Source organism: Hyla sarda, chromosome 4, assembly GCF_029499605.1.
Source record: "Hyla sarda isolate aHylSar1 chromosome 4, aHylSar1.hap1, whole genome shotgun sequence".
Taxonomy (NCBI): Eukaryota; Metazoa; Chordata; class Amphibia; order Anura; family Hylidae; genus Hyla; species Hyla sarda.
The window spans coordinates 4736877-4757117 of record NC_079192.1 but is presented as its reverse complement, the minus strand read 5'-3'; the positions used below and the strand labels follow the sequence as shown (position 1 = coordinate 4757117).

General features: G+C 44.8%; 1 protein-coding gene across 1 annotated transcript; it reads right to left on the bottom strand.

Moving 5' to 3' along the window:
- Window positions 1–1296: 1296 nt before the first annotated feature.
- LOC130366723 (olfactory receptor 1500-like) lies at window positions 1297–19612 on the bottom strand. The gene is made up of 4 exons (XM_056569045.1): window positions 19494–19612; window positions 12696–12762; window positions 10055–10900; window positions 1297–1329 (listed from the first exon to the last, which is right to left on the bottom strand). The coding sequence occupies exons 1-4, from the start codon at window positions 19610–19612 to the stop codon at window positions 1297–1299; spliced, it is 1065 nt and encodes a 354-aa protein (XP_056425020.1).
- Window positions 19613–20241: the final 629 nt, after the last annotated feature.

Sequence of the window (20241 nt, the reverse complement as noted above, 5' to 3'; positions counted from 1 at the left end):
ATTATTTTTTTTCTGACATATGATGTGACCAAAAATCGGCAATTTTGGTGATTGAATTTGTTTCATGTTTACAACATCCATAGTGCAGGAGAATAAACATATTTTAAAGGGGTACTCCGCTGCCCTGTGTCGGAACTCCGCTCCCCAGTGTCCGGAAGTTTATTGTTTCGAACGCCGTGTGCAGGCTTCCGTGTTCAGGGCCGCCCCTCGTGACATGATGCCCACCCCCTTCGTGACGTAATGCCCGCCCCCCTCAACGAAAGTCTATGGGAAGGGGGCGTGACAGCCATCGCGCCCCCTTCGCATAGACTTTTGCTGAGGGGCAGGTGTGTCGTCACGAGGGGCGGCCCTGAACACGGAAGCCTGCACACAGCGTTCGTAACAATAAACTTCCGGACGCTGGGGAGCAGAGCTTCCGACACAGGGCAGCGGAGTACCCCTTCAATACATCGGATATTTACGCACAAAGTAATACCAGAAATGTAGCTTCTTTTAAATTTTTTTTAAATTTTTTTTATTTATTTTTTTATGGAAAAAGGGGGGTGAATTATATTTGAATTGGGGGAAGGGTTTTTTTTTATTAAAAAAAAATGTAAACACTTTCTTTTTTCTTTTTAAAATTTCTAACTTCCAATAGAGGACTATTAATAGCAAAAATTTTAACAGTACTAATTAGTATTATCGGCGATTTTCTTGTACAGCCTTGATTTCCAGGCTGTGCGAGAAGCTCGGCCATCCTGACACTGGAGGAAGGTAAGAGACCTCCAGCAGCCATCAGCACCTAATGAACCCCTGCAATTGCACAGCAGGGGTCCGATAAGCCCACCAGAACCTCTGTTTTCCCTTGAGATGCCATGATCTGCTGATGTCCGCAATTATCTATGAGTCCTCGGCTGCTGATAGCAGCAGAAGCTTACCCCCTATGTAGCGTGCACTGTTCCAGCGCTTGCTTCATAGCCACGCCGTAAATGTAAGGCACTGTACACAAAGTTACTTGACATACCCCCCAAACATTTTCGGTGCATGTCCTTATGGGGTTATTCGACTTCCCTTTTATCCTTTGGAAGATGAAGGGAGGAGAGACCTCAAGATGTTCACAATGTGGTGAAGAGAAGACACACAAACATAATCTGGGACTGCCCAAAGGTCTAACAGTTCTGGGCAGCGATATTTCAGGAATTGGAGGATAAATATGATTGTATGACAGACTTCTCTGTATAAGTGACCATTTTGGGGGATGTTGTGGAATTTTTAAAACATAATACATTTTTTGTTAAGGTTTTCTTGGTTACACTATTAATTCTCTCGTCCTAGTTTGACAATGTAGACCTGAAAATTCAAAAATGGAAAAATGTTTTCATAGTAAAAGTGAAAAGATATGTGAATGACTAAAAGATCTAAGATAAGGGCTAAACTCTTTCAAGTTACATAGTAAGAGTGGTATGCAATAATGTACTGCCTTTTATTAAGGTTTTCCTTCTTTTTTTATTTACCTTTCCCTTAACCCCTTTAGGACAATGGATGTATACAATGGATGAATCACCCCTTGTTTCCCATTTAAAAACTATATATGTAAACAAAAATAAACAGAAACATATGTGGTACTGCTGTGTGCATAACTATAAAAATATACCGTTAATTATACCACATGGTCAATGGCGTATACGTAAAAATAAATACAGAAGTCCAAAATTGTTTATTTTTGGTCACTTTGTGTACCCTAAAAATGTATAAAAAGCGATCAAAAAGTCCCTTATCAATAAAAACTCACAGCGCAGAAAATGCGCCCTCATATGGCCCCGTATGTGGAAACATAAAAATTTTATACGGGGTCAGAAGAGGACATTTTTAAACATGCAAATTTTCATTCAAATCTTTTAAAATAAGTAAAACTGAATAAAATGTATACAAGTTGGGTATAACTTTAATTATATGGACCTACAGAAGAATGATAAGCTGCCAATTTACTGAAAAGTGCACTGTGTTAAATTGGGAGCCAACAAAAGTTACAAAATGGCTTTTTTTTCACTTATGCCCCACAATGATTTTATTTTATTTTTTCCCCCATAGATTTTATGGTGAAATGATTGATGTCATTACAAAGAATAATTGGTGGCTCAAAAAACATGCCCTCGTATGGGTCTGTAGGTGCAAAATTTAATGTGTTATGATTTTTAGAAGGTGAGGAGGAAAATACGAAAGGGGTACTCCGCTGCTCAGCGTTTGGAACAAACTGTGCAGAAAGCTGGAGCCGATGCCGTGAGCACGTGACATCATAACCCCGCCCCCATGACGGCGCACACCGCCCCTCAATGCAAGTCTATAAGAGGGGGTGGGACAGTGCAATTTAGCACAGTGCACTTTTCAGTAAATTGACTGCTTATCTTTATTCTATGATCTTGCTAGCTGCACAGTATTCTGGGCTAACTCTTTATCCAACTCTTTTCTTCATTTTCCTGTGTGTAAATGGCGCCAACATCATATGTTGAATCCTAATTTGGCATTTGCACCATGTAACCAGCTTTGTCCGGAGCGAAGTGGGCAATATTTGTGACTAAAAAAGTATTTCTAACACTTCTGCCTGAACACAGCTTCTATGGGCTTGGTTTGCTCCACACCACTCTGCATACACAACTATTTCTTTTTTTGACTGGATTGATTGTTTCCTTTTGTTATAATAATACATAAATAAATATATATTGTAAATAACCCACATCGCTGTACGTATTCTAGATATGTGTCTCCCTTGTAATGCTATAAAACCCTCTGAAAACATATCTCTCATTTGATAATAGACAATAAAGGGGTACTCCGGTGGAAAATATTTTATTTTATTTTTTAAATCAATTGGTGCCAGAAAGTTAAACAGATTTGTAAATTACTTGTCCACAGTGCTCTCTGCTGACACCTGATGCCTGTATCAGGAACAGTCCAGAGCTGCATAGGTTTGCAATGGGGATTTTCTCCTGCTCTGGACAGTTCCTGGTACAGGCATCAGGTGTCAGCAGAGAGCACTGAGGACAAGACAAAAAATAAATTGAAAAAGAAAAGAATTTCCTCTGTGGCATGCAGCTGCTTAAAAGTAATAGAAGGGTAAATATTTTTTTTATTTTATAATAGAAGTAATTTGCTAATCTGTTTAACTTTCTGACACCAGTTCATTTAAAAAAAAATGTTTTCCACTGGATTACCCCTTTAAGGCATCCAAAGTTTCTTTATTTTGGTTAATAGACAATCAAATTATAAAACTGCCCTCACCTCTTGGTTTCCATATATATTCGTTCTGCAGCTTTATCCTACCATCATATCGCGTCGGTCCCGGCGCTCATCAACGGCCGGGACCCGCGGCTAATACCACACATCGCGATGTGCGGTATTAACCCTTTAGAAGTGGCGGTCAAAGCTGACCGCCGCTTCTAAAGTGAAAGTGACCCGGCTGCTCAGTTGGGCTGTTCGGGACCGCCGCGGTGAAATCGCGGCGTCCCGAACAGCTGACCGGACACAGGGAGGGCCTTTACCTGCCTCTTCGGTGTCCGATCGGCGAATGACTGCTCCGTGCCTGAAATCCAGGCAGGAGCAGTCAAGCGCCGATAACACTGATCACAGGCGTGTTAATACACGCCTGTGATTTGTGTAAAAGATCAGTGGGTGCAGTGTTATAGGTCCCTATGGGACCTATAACACTGCAAAAAAAATGTAAAAAAAAAGTGTTAATAAAGGTAATTTAACCCCTTCCCTAATAAAAGTTTGAATCACCCCCCTTTTTGCCATAAAAAAATGAAACAGTGTAAAAAAAAATAAAAATAAACATATGTGGTATTGCCGCGTGCGAAAATGTCCGAACTATAAAAATATATAATTAATTAAACCGCACGGTCAATGGCGCACGCACAAAAAAATTCCAAAGTCCAAAAAATCGTATTTTGGTCACTTTTTATACCATTAAAAAATGAATAAAAAGTGATCAAAAAGTCCGATCAAAACAAAAATCATACCCATAAAAACTTCAGATCACGGTGCAAAAAATGAGTCCTCATACCACCCTGTACGTGGAAAAATAAAAAAGTTATAGGGGTCAGAAGATGACATTTTTAAACGTATAAATTTTCCTGCATGTAGTTATGATTTTTTCCAGAAGTGCGACAAAACCAAACCTATGTAAGTAGGGTATAATTTTAACCGTATGGACCTACAGAATAATGATAAGGTGTAATTTTTACCGAAATATGCACTGCGTAGAAACGGAAGCCCCCAAAAGTTACAAAATGGCGTTTTTTCTTCGATTTTGTAGCACAATGATTTTTCTTTCCGTTTTGTCGTACATTTTTGGCTAAAATGACTAATGTCACTGCAAAGTAGAATTAGCGATGCAAAAAATAAGCCATAATATGGATTTTTAGGTGCAAAAATTGAAAGGGTTATGATTTTTAAAAGGTAAGGAGGAAAAAACGAAAGTGCAAAAACGGAAAAACCCTGAGTCCTTAACCCCTTAAGGACACATGACGTACTGGAACGTCATGTGTCCACTCCCGATCTATAACGCGGGGCCACGGCGTGGCCCCGCGTCATAGCGGGTCGGGCCCGGCCTCTAACAACGGCCGGGACCCGTGGCTAATAGCGCGCGGCATTGATCGCTGTGCCGCGCGCTATTAACCCTTTAGACGCGGCGTTCAAAGTTGAACGCCGCGTCTAAAGTGAAACCGAAAGCATGCCGGCTAGCTCAGTGGGCTGTTCGGGATAGCCGCGGTGAAATCGCGGCATCCCGAACAGCTGACAGGACACCGGGAGGGCCCCTACCTGCCTCCTCGCTGTCCGATCGCCGAATGACTGCTCAGTGCCTGAGATCCAGGCATGAGCAGTCATGCGGCAGAATCGTTGATCACTGGTTTCTTATGAGAAACCAGTGATCAACATAGAAGATCAGTGTGTGCAGTGTTATAGGTCCCTATGGGACCTATAACACTGCAAAAAAAAAGTGAAAAAAAAAAGTGAATAAACATCATTTAACCCCTTCCCTATTAAAAGTTTGAATCACCCCCCTTTTCCCATAAAAGAAAAAACACAGTGTAAATAAAAATAAAAATAAACATAAATGGTATCGCCGCGTGCGGAAATGTCCGAATTATAAAAATATATCGTTAATTAAACCGCACGGTCAATGGCGTGCGCGCAAAAAAATTCCAAAGTCCAAAATAGTGCATTTTTGGTCACTTTTTATATCATGAAAAAATGAATAAAAAGCGATCAATAAGTCCTATCAATGCAAAAATGGTACCGTTAAAAACCTCAGATCACGGCGCAAAAAATGAGCCCTCATACCGCCCCATACACGGAAAAATAAAAAAGTTATAGGGGTCAGAAGATGACAATTTTAAACGTATTAATTTTCCTGCATGTAGTTATGATTTTTTCCAGAAGTCCGACAAAATCAAACCTATATAAGTAGGGTATCATTTTAATCGTATGGACCTACAGAATACATATCAGGTGTCATTTTTACCGAAAAATGTACTACGTAGAAACGGAAGCCCCCAAAAGTTACAAAACAGCGTTTTTTTTTAAATTTTGTCGCACAATGATTTTTTTTCCCGCTTCACCATAGATTTTTGGGCAAAATGACTGACGTCATTACAAAGTAGAATTGGTGGCGCAAAAAATAAGCCATCATATGGATTTTTAGGTGTAAATTTGAAAGAGTTATGATTTTTTAAAGGCAAGGAGCAAAAAACGAAAATGCAAAAACGGAAAAACCTCCGGTCCTTAAGGGGTTAAGGGGTTAAAACAGGACACGTCCCGAACATTCCATCAAAATACTATACATCTTGGCTCCATAGCACGAACCCAGATACTAGGTCAAAGGGAGTGTCATTAGCCTTTCATAAATCCATCCCTGTCAAACTGATATCCTCTCAAATTGACCCTAATGCCAGATTTATCTTTACTAATTGTGAGATTGCTAACCGTCCCTTGACAATAGCGTCTATTTATGCACCAAACAGAGACCAGGTACCATTTCTCCTCAAAACTCTTACATCCCTCTCTGCTTTTGCTACGGGCCCCATACTATTGAGTGGAGATTTCAACATATCCTTATTCCCGAGGATGGATACTTCTACGGGCTCCTCTACAGTTTCGCATAGTAAATTGCGAGCATTACGTACAAAACTCCACTCCATGCAGCTGAGTGACGCCTGGTGAGTATTCCATCCAAATGATAAGGATTATACGTTCTTTTCCCACTCTAGGCAAGCATATAGTCGAATAGATTACATTTTTTGCCCACACTCCTTGCTTCCTTCTATCAGACACACCTCTATAGGGCTTCGTGTCCTCTCATATCATGCCCCAGTGGCCTGCTCGCTGACGCTTCTTTCTCTCGAGAGACCCCAATCCTCTTGGAAGCTGAATGAGTCCCTGCTTAAGGACTCAGTGTGCTTACACGACTTACGAGACACGATACAAAACTTTATTACAGACCATGCCTCTGATGACTCCTCTCCCATGATGAAATGGGAGGCTCTAAAGTGTGTACTTAGGGGAGTGTTAATTAAACACGGTGCCAGGTTGAAGAGGGAGGCGTCGGCGAAGCTGTCACAACTACACCAAACATTACACTGGAAACACAACATATACACACTCAACAAGATAGTATAATGAGAGAACTTGTTAAAGTTCGAGGTGAACTCCTTGCCTTGCTATCATCACAACATAAATATTACAAGCAGATTACTGGCCGCCTTTTTTATGAATGGGGCAACAAGGCCGGTAGGCTTCTTGCAGCGGCCCTTAGAGAGAAAAGGTCCTCCCTATTTATTCCCTCAATTAAGGACCCCAAGGGCTCCCCATGTGTCCTTACACCTGATATTATTTATCATTGTACAATCTCCCAGCCCAGCCCACATCCCCGTCCGCAGAGACACAAAAGGAAACGTTATCTCACTATATCTCACAGACGGCCCTCCCACGCCTAGACCCGACAGTGATACAAAACCTAGAAGCTCCATTTACAGCACTGGAACTGGACAAGGCCATCTCCTCGTTGACCGCAGGTAAAAGTCCGGGCCCCGACGGCTATACCTCAAAACTCTATAAAACACTTCAATCTGATTTATCTCCCCTCCTCTTAACGGCATTCAATGACATTTCCAGTTCATGCCCCCCCCCGCCACCTTCCTTTTTACGGGCATATATCACAGTTATTCCAAAAGAGGGTAAAGACCCACTGATGTGCTCCAGTTACCGCCCCATCTCACTAATAAACACTGATGCCAAACTATTTGCTAAACTTATAGCCAACAGACTATCTGACCACATGACATCTCTAGTCCACCAGGACCAAGTGGGTTTTGTTAAGGGGAGGGAAGCCAGAGACAATACCTTGCGTACGTTCTCGACTGTTCATTATGCTCATACGTCGGGAACCCCCCTTTTCCTCCTTTCTCTGGATGCCGAGAAGGCCTTTGACCGGGTGGACTGGAGATTCATGTAGGCCACTCTAGCACAAATTGGTTTAGGAGTAAAAATGATGTCACGGATAATGGCCCTATACACCCAGCCCCAAGCACAAATTAGAATAAATGGTCGACTCTCCCAACCTTTCAACATTTGCAATGGCACGCGACAGGGCTGCCCTCTCTCACCCTTACTATACGTTTTGTGTATGGAACATCTACTGGTGGACATTAGACAGAACCCCAACATTAGAGGTCTGGACATTGGAACGTGCCATGACAAATGTGCTGCTTTTGCAGATGACCTTTTATTATATCTTTCCCAACCTATCACTTCCCTCCCTTCGCTACTTTCTACCATAAACCGCTTCTCAAAATTTAGTAACTATAAACTCAATCCAACCAAATGTGAGACTTTAAATTTGACTCTCCCGACTCCTATGATTCAACACCTCGGTGACACTTATCCCTTCAAATGGCAGTCTTCATCTCTTAAATATCTTGGAATACAGGTACAGTCCAAACTAGTTGACACTTTCAAACTCAACTTTCCACCCCTCCTCGCCTCCCTGAAGGGGGATCTCTAGAGATGGGAGAGAAAAGATTTCTCTTGGCTGTGAAGAGTGAACATATTAAAAATGAATGTCCTCCCCAGGTTGCTCTACTTATTCTCTTGCATACCCCTCCATCTCCCTAGATCCTTCTTTGGAGACTTAGCGACACTCCAGAGGGAATTTGTATGGGCCAAACAACAGTCGAGGTTAGCGAGACGTGTCCTTGTCCGAAGGAAAAAGGATGGTGGCCTGGCTTTGCCGGACCTCCTTTCTTACTACCTAGCGGCTGTCTTGAATAGAGTGTTGGACTGCTGCTCTAAAGATGACACAAAACAATGGGTGACACTGGAGAGCCGCATAGTGGACACTGATTTGAAGGCATTTCTTTGGAGTCCAGGCTCCACTGTGTGCCCCAGTAAGCTTAGTGCTCTGCCTCCAATACTCTCTTCGATTCACCGTGCACGCAGACTATACCTGTCTAAATCTGATCTCTTCCCAGCAGATGGCCCCCTCACCCCATTGTTTCACAACCCCGTCTTCCCCCCAACGAAATCTAGACGCACCTTCCTGGACTTTCAGCAAAGCGCTGGTATAACTTTCCACTCTCTAGTGGAACACTCTAACTTGAAACCCTTGTCGACGCTAGTGACTGGAGGCCCCCTGTCCTCTCTACAACGCTATCAGTACATGCAATTGCAACACTATTATCGGACAAGGAGGGACAGCATGCACCTGAACCGATCCCTGACCAAACTTGAACAATTATGTGTGTCTCCTTCTCGTGTAGCTCACTCTGTTAGCTATTTGTACGCTATTCTCCTGGATGACATGTCCTCTCAGCCTCTCCCGTACATGAAAAAATGGGAGGAGGGGATAGGACATCTCATACCCGAAGTAGACAGCTTGAAAGCGATTCAGCTCTGTCATAAATCCTCCCTGTCCTGTAAAGCACAGGAAACTAATTATAAAATACTGACACGTTGGTATAGAGTTCCTTCACTGTTAGCATCCTTCTACCCGGGAGTCTCAGACAGATGTTGGCGCTGCAAAACAGAAAAGGGCACGATGCTTCATGTGTGGCTCACCTGTCCCTCGTTGTCCTATTTTTGGGCAAACGTACTCAACGTCATCCATCACATAACTTCAGTACAACTCCGACCGACTCCTGAGATCACCTTATTGTCTATTCTTCCCCCCTCCCTGCCCAAAAACACTTCTAGACTGGTTGTGCACCTTTTGTTGGCTGCCAGAACAGTAATACCAAGACTATGGAAAATTACAGTCTCCCCTACTGTTACTTCCTGGCTCCAGGAAGTGTCCCACATACACAGAATGGAGGAACTGACGGCTGACACGAGAGACACGATGACTATTTACACACTTACCTGGAGCTCTTGGCTCGCCTTCCTGAACTCCCCAGAGTTTGCGTCCTTACACCTTATACCGTAACACCACCTATATTGCGACTTAAGACGCAGACCTACCCCCCTGTACACTACTCTGCCATGCGTCTTATACCTACCATGAAGACCTCGTCAGCCCCCTTTTAAACAACTTGCCAAGAGTTGCTGGAGATGGTCCGCCCTGTGAGGTAATTGTTCTTACACGTCCCCCTTACTATTGCTTCCTACCCCTCTCTTTCTCTCCATCCTCTCCTCCCCTTCCTCCCCTTCTCTCTCCTTTCTCTCCTCCACCTCCTTTCACCCCCTTCCTCTTGATTATCTTTTATCTTTATTTCTCTTATTGCCGCTTAAAGTTATATGTTATGTTTTACTGGGTTGTATAAAATCTTATGGGTACTAGTTCACTGTCTATTTCCTGATGATTAATGCACTCCTCTCACTACAAGATCCCAGGACTTTCTGCCAGACTAGCCCTGGAGCTAGATATTTTCCTAAGAGGAGTGGAGTTGTGATATTCTGGACTACAATTGCTCACCTTCAACCTCAAGTGCTTGTATTAAGTGTTCCCTTAATGTGAATTTCCTTTTGTTCTGATGTGCTTTTCTGACGAAAACAATAAAAATATTTTGAATTGAAAAAAAAAAACAGTATATAGCAGGGAGAGGATTTTACTCATGGTCATTGTTTGTCCTTTTGTTGGGACAATATAAACACCGAGTCCCAAAGTCCCAAAGAATATGGAGACCACAATGAGGTGGGAGCTACAGGTGGAGAAGGCTTTCTGTCTACCAGTATTGGATGAGATCCTTAGGATTGCTAAAATAATATAAGTAAAAGACACAACAAGGATAATGGTTGGGATGATGATTATTGGAATACTTATGATATAGGTCTCCAAGTGAACAATGAATGTGTTGGAACAGGAAAGTTCTAGTAAAGGAACAAAGTCACAGAATACATGGTCAATGATATTAGAAACACAGAAGTTTAGCTTTGCTATTGTTACAGTGTAAGTCAAAATAAGAGAAAATTCAAACAACCAACAGATGACGGTCAGTATAACACAATGTCCACTTGTCATGATAGAGGAGTAACGGAGAGGATTACAGATGGCCACATATCTGTCATAAGACATCACTGTGAGGAGGAAACATTCAAATCCTTCTGAGGTGCTGAAAAAATAAAACTGAGTGATACAACCAATAAAAGTCATGGTCCCCCCATTATTCAGGAGGATGTGGAGAAGGTTGGGGACAATATCTGTGGATAACAAGATGTCACTGATGGACAGATGTGAGATGAAGAAGTACATTGGGGTGTGGAGGTTCTTGCTGGTGGACACCAGGGTGATGATCAGGAGATTCCAACATATTATCAGACAATAAACCACAAGGAACAGACAGAACAGGAAAAGTCTTAACCCTCGACTGACCTGAAATCCTAAGAGAAGGAACTCTGTGACCTCCGTCCTGTTGTTCTCCTGTATGTAGATCTAGGCAGTAGATATAAGGTGTGTTATAAATCTGGAAGAAATGACTCTTATCATACTAGACTACAAGATACAAGACTTTGGGCTCCTTTACACGAGCATACTTATTTGCGGGTTTCCCGCTGCATATTTGAAAGTGGGCTCTCCGTTGCTGTCCACAGCAAATTTTCGGCCGCAGAATTTCCGCTGCGGAAAAACCACCACAATCCTCATTGAAGTCAATAGTTGTGACGTGGATTTTAGCAGTGTTTTTGTAGCTATTTTACTTCCGGCCAAATCCATATACAGAATGAATATACCGAAGTATATTGAAGTGTCACGATTCGGCTAGCTGGTTGTGGATCCACTGTGTCAGCGAGGGATTGGCGTGGACCGTGCCGGTGGACCGGTTCTAAGAGGCTACTGGTATTCACCAGAGCCTGCCGCAAAGCGGGATGGTCTTGCTGCGGCGGTAGCAACCAGGTCGTATCCACTAGCAACGGCTCAACCTCGCTGACTGCTGAGAAGGCGTGGGACAGAAGGACTAGGCAGAGGCAAGGTCAGACGTAGCAGAAGGTCGGGGCAGGCGGCAAGGTTCGTAGTCAATATGGATAGCAGGAGATCTGGTAACACAGGCTTTGGACAACACTAAACACTTTCACTGGCACAAGGCAACAAGATCCGGCAAGGGAGTGCAGGGGAAGTGAGGTATTATAGCCAGGGAGCAGGTGGAAGCTAATTAGGATAATTGGGCCAGGCACCAATCATTGGTGCACTGGCCCTTTAAGTCTCATAGAGCTGCCGCGCGCGCGCCCTAAAGAGAGGAGCCGCGCGCGCCAGCACATGGCAGCCGGGGACCGGGACGGGTAAGTGACTTGGGATGCGATTCGCGAGCGGGCGCGTCCCGCTATGCGAATCGCATCCCCTCCGGCAATGTCAGTGCAGCACTCCCGGTCAGTGGGTCTGACCGTGGCGCTGCAGGGAGAGAGACGCCATGAGCGCTCCGGGGAGGAGCAGGGACCCGGAACTCTCGGCGTAACATGAAGTAAATCAAACAGAGCCATTGTCGGTTTCAGTTGCTTCTGCGTTCTCTGTGTGCTTTCTACTGAGCTTTATTTCAAATCATTCAAGTTTATATCACCTTTGTCATTAACATAAGTGCCCACCCACCTACTATGCCTTTCCTGCACAGCTTTGCGGGCTTTCTTTGTTCAAAATCTTCACACGATGGGAGGGGTGATATGAGAGAGAGCAGATGGGGAGAGCAGATGGGGGAGGAGTGGACAAGTAACAGAAATGTGGAGTCTTCATCCTAAATGGGCATTTTACATATACAGTATATAAAATGTATGTATACACACATATACATCTATCACAGGCCCCCCTAAAATTACCATTTTCCCTTCCCATAATTTCCATCATTATAACTCATCTGCCCCAATGTTTTTTCTCGAACGCTTCACTATACTTTAGACGACCCATGGCTTATCTATGGACCCCCTTAGACTCAGACTTTACACATATGGAGTCAGATGCTGTCCCTATGGGTCACTGGCATTATAAATGGCATTAAAGCTCTGTAATGGGGTATAGGCTTCATCTGTAATCTCAAAGTCCTCATTTGTCATCACTGGCGTGGCATTCTCGACGGTCGTCTCACACTTCGTCTTCAGGCCAGGCAAAAAAAAAACACACAACAAAGCAAGATTATTAGAATTATAAGTATAATTATCTTACCGGTTCTATATTGGCTGAGATATACGTGCAATAAGTCTCCCAAACATCTTATATACCCCCCTTTTTCCTCTTACCCCCTTACATCATATCGAATGCCATACCATTTTGGAATGTTATAGCGGATGTGGCTCTTAATTGTTCGGCCTGACCTGAAAGAGCATTTACAAAGAAATGTATTAATCTTTGTTGGTTATAATAGATACAATTTGTTTTACTCATGGAAATCTAGGATTTTATTGACTCAACTCTGGCTTTTTACTTGACCTATAGCTATAAAACTCATCTGGGAACCCCCCTTGGGACTCCTATAACATCAATATACATGTCACGATTCGGCTTCCAGGTAGTGGATCCTCTGTGTCAGCGAGGGATTGGCGTGGACCGTGCTAGTGGACCGGTTCTAAGAGGCTACTGGTTTTCACCAGAGCCCGCCGCAAAGCGGGATGGTCTTGCTGCGGCAGTAGCAACCAGGTCGTATCCACTAGCAACGGCTCTACCTCGCTGACTGCTGAGAAGGCGTGGGACAGAAGGACTAGGCAGAGGCAAGGTCAGACGTAGCAGAAGGTCGGGGGCAGGCGGCAGGGTTCGTAGTCAGGATGGGTAGCAGAAGTTCAGGTACACAGGCTTTGGACACACTAAACGCTTTCACTGGCACAAGGCAACAAGATCCGGCAAGGGAGTGCAAGGGAGGAGACCAGATATAGCCAGGGAGCAGGTGGAAGCCAATTAAGCTAATTGGGCCAGGCACCAATCATTGGTGCACTGGCCCTTTAAGTCTCAGAGAGCTGGCGCGCGCGCGCCCTAGAGAGCGGAGCCGCGCGCGCCAGCACATGACAGCAGGGGACCGGGACGGGTAAGTGACCTGGGATGCGATTCGCGAGCGGGCGCGTCCCGCTGTGCGAATCGCATCCCCAACGGCCATGACAGTGCAGCGCTCCCGGTCAGCGGGACTGACCGGGGCGCTGCAGGGAGAAAGACGCCGTGAGCGCTCCGGGGAGGAGCGGGGACCCGGAGCGCTAGGCGTAACAGTACCCCCCCCTTAGGTCTCCCCTTCTCTTTGTCCGGTAACTGCCTCCCCTGGGATGAGGACACCGGGAAAGAATGGAGGGTTTCCTCAACGGCAGGCAGTACAGCAGGAGTGGGAATGGGGAGGGAGGGCAGAGGGCGAGGCCTGGCACGGGGCAGTGTGACACCAGGACGGGGGCCATGGGGAGGCACAGAGGCTTGCCTGACGGGACTGGGAGGGGGGGAGAGGCACTTCCTGTGGCAGGCAGAGTCCCAGTTCCTGATCTCCCCGGTGGTCCAATCAATGGTGGGGGAATGAAGCCGGAGCCAAGGCAGACCGAGGAGGACCTCAGAGGTACAGTTGGGGAGAATGAAGAACTCAATCCTCTCAAGGTGGGGTCCAATAGACATGAGGAGGGGCTCTGTGCGGTAACGCACGGTGCAGTCCAATCTGGCTCCGTTGACCGCGGAAATGTAGAGCGGCTTGACGAGACGGGTCACCGGGATGCTGAATTTATTAACAAACGACTCCAAAATAAAATTTCCAGAGGCACCGGAGTCCAAGCAGGCCACGGCTGAGAGGGAGGAGTTGGCTGAAGAAGAAATCCGCACGGGTACCGTGAGACGTGGAGGAGCAGACTTGGAACCAAGAGACGCCACACCCACGTGAGCTGGGTGCGTGCGTGCGTTTCCCAGGCGTGGAGGACGGATAGGGCAATCCACCAAGAAATGCTCGGTACTGGCACAGTAAAGACAGAGATTTTCTTCCCTACGGCGATTCCTCTCTTCCTGGGTCAGGCGAGACTTATCCACTTGCATGGCCTCCTCGGCGGGAGGCCCAGGCGTAGATTGCAACGGATACTGTGGGAGAGGTGCCCAGAGATCTAAGTCTTTTTCCTGGCGGAGCTCTTGGTGTCGCTCAGAAAAACGCATGTCAATGCGGGTGGCCAAATGGATGAGTTCTTGCAGATTGGCAGGAATCTCTCGTGCGGCCAGCACATCCTTGATGCGACTGGATAGGCCTTTTTTAAAGGTCGCGCAGAGAGCCTCGTTATTCCATGATAACTCGGAAGCAAGAGTACGAAATTGGATGGCGTACTCGCCCACTGAAGAATTACCCTGGACCAGGTTCAACAGGGCAGTCTCGGCAGAAGAAGCTCGGGCTGGCTCCTCGAAGACACTCCGGAGTTCAGCGAAGAAGGCCTGGACTGTGGCTGTGGCAGGATCATTGCGGTCCCAGAGCGGTGTGGCCCAAGACAAGGCCTTTCCTGAAAGAAGGCTTACTACGAACGCCACCTTAGACCGTTCTGAAGGAAACAAGTCCGACAACATCTCCATATGCAGGGAACACTGAGACAAAAATCCACGGCAGAGTTTAGAGTCCCCATCAAATTTGTCCGGCAGGGACAAGCGGAGGTTAGGAGCGGCCACTCGCTGCGGAGGAGGTGCAGGAGCTGGCGGAGGAGATGGTTGCTGCTGTAGCAGAGGCAGAAGTTGCTGTAACATGGCGGTCAACTGCGACAGCTGCTGTCCTTGTTGGGCAATCTGCTGCGATTGCTGAGCGACCACCGTGGGAAGATCAGCGAGACTTGGCAGCGGCACCTCAGCGGGATCCATGGCCGGATCTACTGTCACGATTCGGCTTCCAGGTAGTGGATCCTCTGTGTCAGCGAGGGATTGGCGTGGACCGTGCTAGTGGACCGGTTCTAAGAGGCTACTGGTTTTCACCAGAGCCCGCCGCAAAGCGGGATGGTCTTGCTGCGGCAGTAGCAACCAGGTCGTATCCACTAGCAACGGCTCTACCTCGCTGACTGCTGAGAAGGCGTGGGACAGAAGGACTAGGCAGAGGCAAGGTCAGACGTAGCAGAAGGTCGGGGGCAGGCGGCAGGGTTCGTAGTCAGGATGGGTAGCAGAAGTTCAGGTACACAGGCTTTGGACACACTAAACGCTTTCACTGGCACAAGGCAACAAGATCCGGCAAGGGAGTGCAAGGGAGGAGACCAGATATAGCCAGGGAGCAGGTGGAAGCCAATTAAGCTAATTGGGCCAGGCACCAATCATTGGTGCACTGGCCCTTTAAGTCTCAGAGAGCTGGCGCGCGCGCGCCCTAGAGAGCGGAGCCGCGCGCGCCAGCACATGACAGCAGGGGACCGGGACGGGTAAGTGACCTGGGATGCGATTCGCGAGCGGGCGCGTCCCGCTGTGCGAATCGCATCCCCAACGGCCATGACAGTGCAGCGCTCCCGGTCAGCGGGACTGACCGGGGCGCTGCAGGGAGAAAGACGCCGTGAGCGCTCCGGGGAGGAGCGGGGACCCGGAGCGCTAGGCGTAACAATACAGAAAGGGATCAAAACTCCCAGCAGGGGCTGCACGTTTACCTCTAAAGTGTGGTTTGGATTACCTTGTAGGTTCGGTAATGGAAGTGTGTATGGGCAGGCATGTCTTGCCTAATGTGCATTCCCCAGTTTAATTCTCTTCTAATTTGACTCTAAACTTCATATCCCCAAGTATCCTATACTTTACGATAGTCATCATTTACTCATCCCGCTCTTTGTACATGTTCACCTACTGTTTCTCCTCATACAACGTCACCTCCTAACAATCCGTTGTGATTATCTTTCCCTTTGGAACAACCATGGTTATGCACAGACATAGATTTAACAGTTATCAGAGATACATCTATACGGGATCATCATATGCAATCTTCTTTTTCCTCACTTATTTCCTGCATAGGTTTTGAAGAAATGGGTGACAATTACAGAATCTGAACTAGGTAAAGTTTTACAAAAGGTTCTTAATTGTATACTTTACTGTATCTATGCTTAGGGATCAGTACAAGTAGACAAGGAGATACTGATATTGACCTACCCCAGGCAGTTAGATGAAGTCTACTCATATTCTTTGAAACAGGTAAGATGTTTATGGAGTGTGTGATCAGGTACCTTTATTGTTTTTACCTAGGTCATATGTCATATGTAAATGCTGACATCTGTACAAACCTTCTTTCTGCATTATTGAATCCTGAGGCGACCCAATGTACTGACATTACTATGCACATTGCTCCCCGTTGCTTAGTGTATGGGGTCATATATGTTACCATGGGGTACAAGACTGCTGGCACATACATTTTCTTACCAACTCTTTCCGGATGCCGTCTTTGCCCTGTACCACCTCTCTCTTCTTCCATTGGTCTCTCTCAGCATGCATAACTGGTTCCTGCAAGAGACCTAACCAGAAAATTCCACATTGCCCATCCACCTGTACACTTTGTACCATCATTGTGGGGGAACAGGAGCGCTGCAGCCTTGGCAACCTCCTTCACCATTCATTCCCCTTGGCTTCTGGGGTTGTTTCCTTTATGTGTCTCTGATCTTTACGATGGCCACTTTCTCTGGCAGCTCTCGGACTTTGAACACTTGAATTACAAACTACAGATTGGTTCGCTCAAGGATTCAACAACACTTTTACTTCAATAGGCCCATACTTGTGGATGGTAATTAAAGTGTACCCGTACTCATTGTGTCATACCTTCAGATATCTTACACATCTCAGTGAATGCCTTCAACTCTACTTCTCTGAACCACCAGCTCAGATCGAGTGGTTTATTGCAGTAGAACTTCATTCTGCGTGTGGTCACCATATATCCTGTCTTATGTATTACATCATTTTTTTTACCTTATAAGTTTAAGACAATCAGCATCTTCGTATTACACTAAATATCATTATAAAGTTATCCACTCAAAATTGATGCTATTTAAATAAATACAATGTAGAATGAATAGGTATATCACATTTTGTATGCAGGTACTTTAACACATCCAAGTTTAAATGGTAGATATTTACTTTCCTCAATCCAATCTGACTGTGTAATAGTAGACCAAGGCTGTTCAGTCAATCTTCCTATAAGCCCCGCCTTTCTCCTCCCACTCCTCTATGTCACTGGTCACCACCCCTTTGAGTCTGGCTTTTTGTCCTCCTTTCGGTTTGGTCATTTCTCAACAACTTTTCAGCAATCAATGTCTACATGGAGACATACCATACACAGGTAACATGTAACAATACCAACATTTACAAATACTCAACATACAACCCACATTCTCACCAAAAACCAAATGTTAAAGAATAAAAATATACAGAGCTCTTTCAAAAAATTGGGAAAAAATCTCCTTCAATGCACATTATTTATAATCAATAAACCGTTAGCTGATTTTAAATGCTCAAGGTAATATTTATTAATTAGTGATCACTTTTTAATTTATTTTACATTTTATTTTATTCTCCTTGGCCAAACTTCTCTTGTTACTCCTATAATATAATCAGACAGTTAATTGCATTTCCTTATAAATTTATTTTCCTTTTTTTTATCCATCTTGCACTCTCGCGAAAACAAACTTATTGAGAAATTAATAAAATACCATCGAATAGGTTCATTATGATATAAACCTGTACATACACAGGTTCATCAGAAACTATTCACTGGTCAAACCCCATGTATTCCTAATTTATCATACCTACTTCATTATACTAGGTGTGTTAAAATGGCTGTCGGGGAGTGGAGGTGGGAACTAATCGGATGAGCTAAAATGGCTGCCAGGGAGTGGAGGTGGGAACTAATTGGATGAGCAAAAATGGCTGCCGGGGAGTGGAGATGGGAACTAATTGGATGAGCTAAAATTGCTGCTGGGGGGAGGAACTTCCCTTTTGGGGGTGGTAACATGGCTGCCCCCCCCATAGGAGTAAGCATGTGGCAGAGACTAGAGAGAAAGAGAGAGAAAGCATGGGAAAAAATGAAAAGAAAAAGAAAGGTAAAATATTAAAAATGTCTGGGGTTATGACTAGTTTATAAAAAAAAATGTATGTCTGTACATCGGTGTTAATTTCATTTACCTAAATATTTTCATCATACTTACAGCCAACAACTTCAGCCTATCTATATGCATTCAGATGACCAAAACACAACTGTATATTACCCTGATATATATATATATATATATATATATATATATATATATATATATATATATAAACTTTCGTATCCTATCAACAATCAATATATTTCAAACTTGCAACTGCCTTAATATCTATAATTCATCAATTCCGAACTCACCACATGTTTTCCATCAAAACTTCACTTTTTTTTTTCCTGTCAGCAACTCACTCTATCAGTGAGGTCAGGTTACATCTGCAAATTTCACAGCCCACTCCTTGCAGCTTCAGCAACCTCTGTCTCATACCCACCAGCCCCCTCTTAACTGGTGGGCCTCCAGCTGTTGCAAACTAAAACCCCTCTCAACCCTGCACTTTTAGGAGATATCTTTAAAACACTAATACATTAGATCTAGTATTAGAAGGGAAGTTTTTTCCCCCTCTTCGTCTGAATTAGCTAATTTAACAATAATCCATGGACACAAAAAACAAAACATAAGACATATTCAATCAGTTATAATGGGTCAGGTCCCAGGAATATTGCAGAAAGTCCCCTGTCCTAGGCTCACATCCAGCATCTTTTTACAACAGTATCTGGCATACGGCACCACTCTGTTAAAGACCTGCTATTTATGATAGCCTTTGTCCTAGCTATGCTATGTCTACTCATCCCAGACACGAAACTGGCTACTTATGACAATTTACTTTGCAATTCTTTCCCCGATTATGATCCAGTCCCTCCCACCAGGATCCTGCGTACTCACTCACTCACATTTCGTACACACTCGGGCAGTAGATAGCTACTTTTATGACAGGTACATGGGTAATTGGCTCTGGGCGAGAATTATTACCTGCCTCTTCTTCATCACAAAACAGTCATCTTAAGGCATCAAGATAAACCAAAGGAGGGGCAGGGGCACTGTGGCTAGGTACAAGAAGGTGTACTTACCGTTTTACCGGAGATGATCCACTGCCTTCCTCTGTGCCATCTCCCTTGGTTTCAAATGATTCCCCAATCAGCGCGACTAGATTATGAATGAAATAGCCCAGGCCCCCATTGGGCGCCATCTGACGTGGATTTTATCAGTGTTCTTGTAAGTATCTTACTCCCGGCCAAATGCGTATACAGAATGCATATACCGAAGTATAACGAAGTAAATCAAACAGAGTCATTGTCGGTTTCAGATGCTTCTGCGTTCTCTGTGTGCTTTCCACTGAGCTTTATTTCCGATCGTTCAAGCTTATATCACCTTTGTCATTAACATAAGTTCCCACCCGCCTACTATGCCTTTCCTGCACAGCTTTGCGGGCTTTCTATGTTCAAAGTCTTCACACGATGGGAGGGGTGATATGAGAGAGAGAGCAGATGGGGGAGAGCAGATGGGGGAGAAGCGGACAAGTAACAGAAATGTGGAGTCTTCATCCTAAATGGGCATTTTACATATACAGTATATAAAATGTATAAATACACACATATACATCAATCACAGTTGAAGTCTCAGCACTTCCTGCAGACACCACGGCCCTGTACAGGAGAACGCGGGGGGGGGGGGGGGGGGCAAGTGGTCAGACCCCCCGCAATCTGTAACTTATCCCCTATCCTTCAGACTACAGTTCTCCTTTAATTTTAAAGTTTTTGAAACATGTATAGCTAGAGATGAGCAAGGATAGCCTGGTGAACCCAATTTTGCTTTTAA

Coding starts and splice junctions, on each gene's coding strand:
- LOC130366723 (XM_056569045.1), bottom strand. CDS start 19,612: ATGGCGCCCAATGGGGGCCTGGGCTATTTCATTCATAATCTAGTCGCG. Junction 12,763..19,493: donor GGATCATCTCCGGTAAAACG/GTAAGTACACCT, acceptor ATGCTCTTTCAG/GTCAGGCCGAACAATTAAGA. Junction 10,901..12,695: donor GGTATGGCATTCGATATGAT/GTAAGGGGGTAA, acceptor TCTACTGCCTAG/ATCTACATACAGGAGAACAA.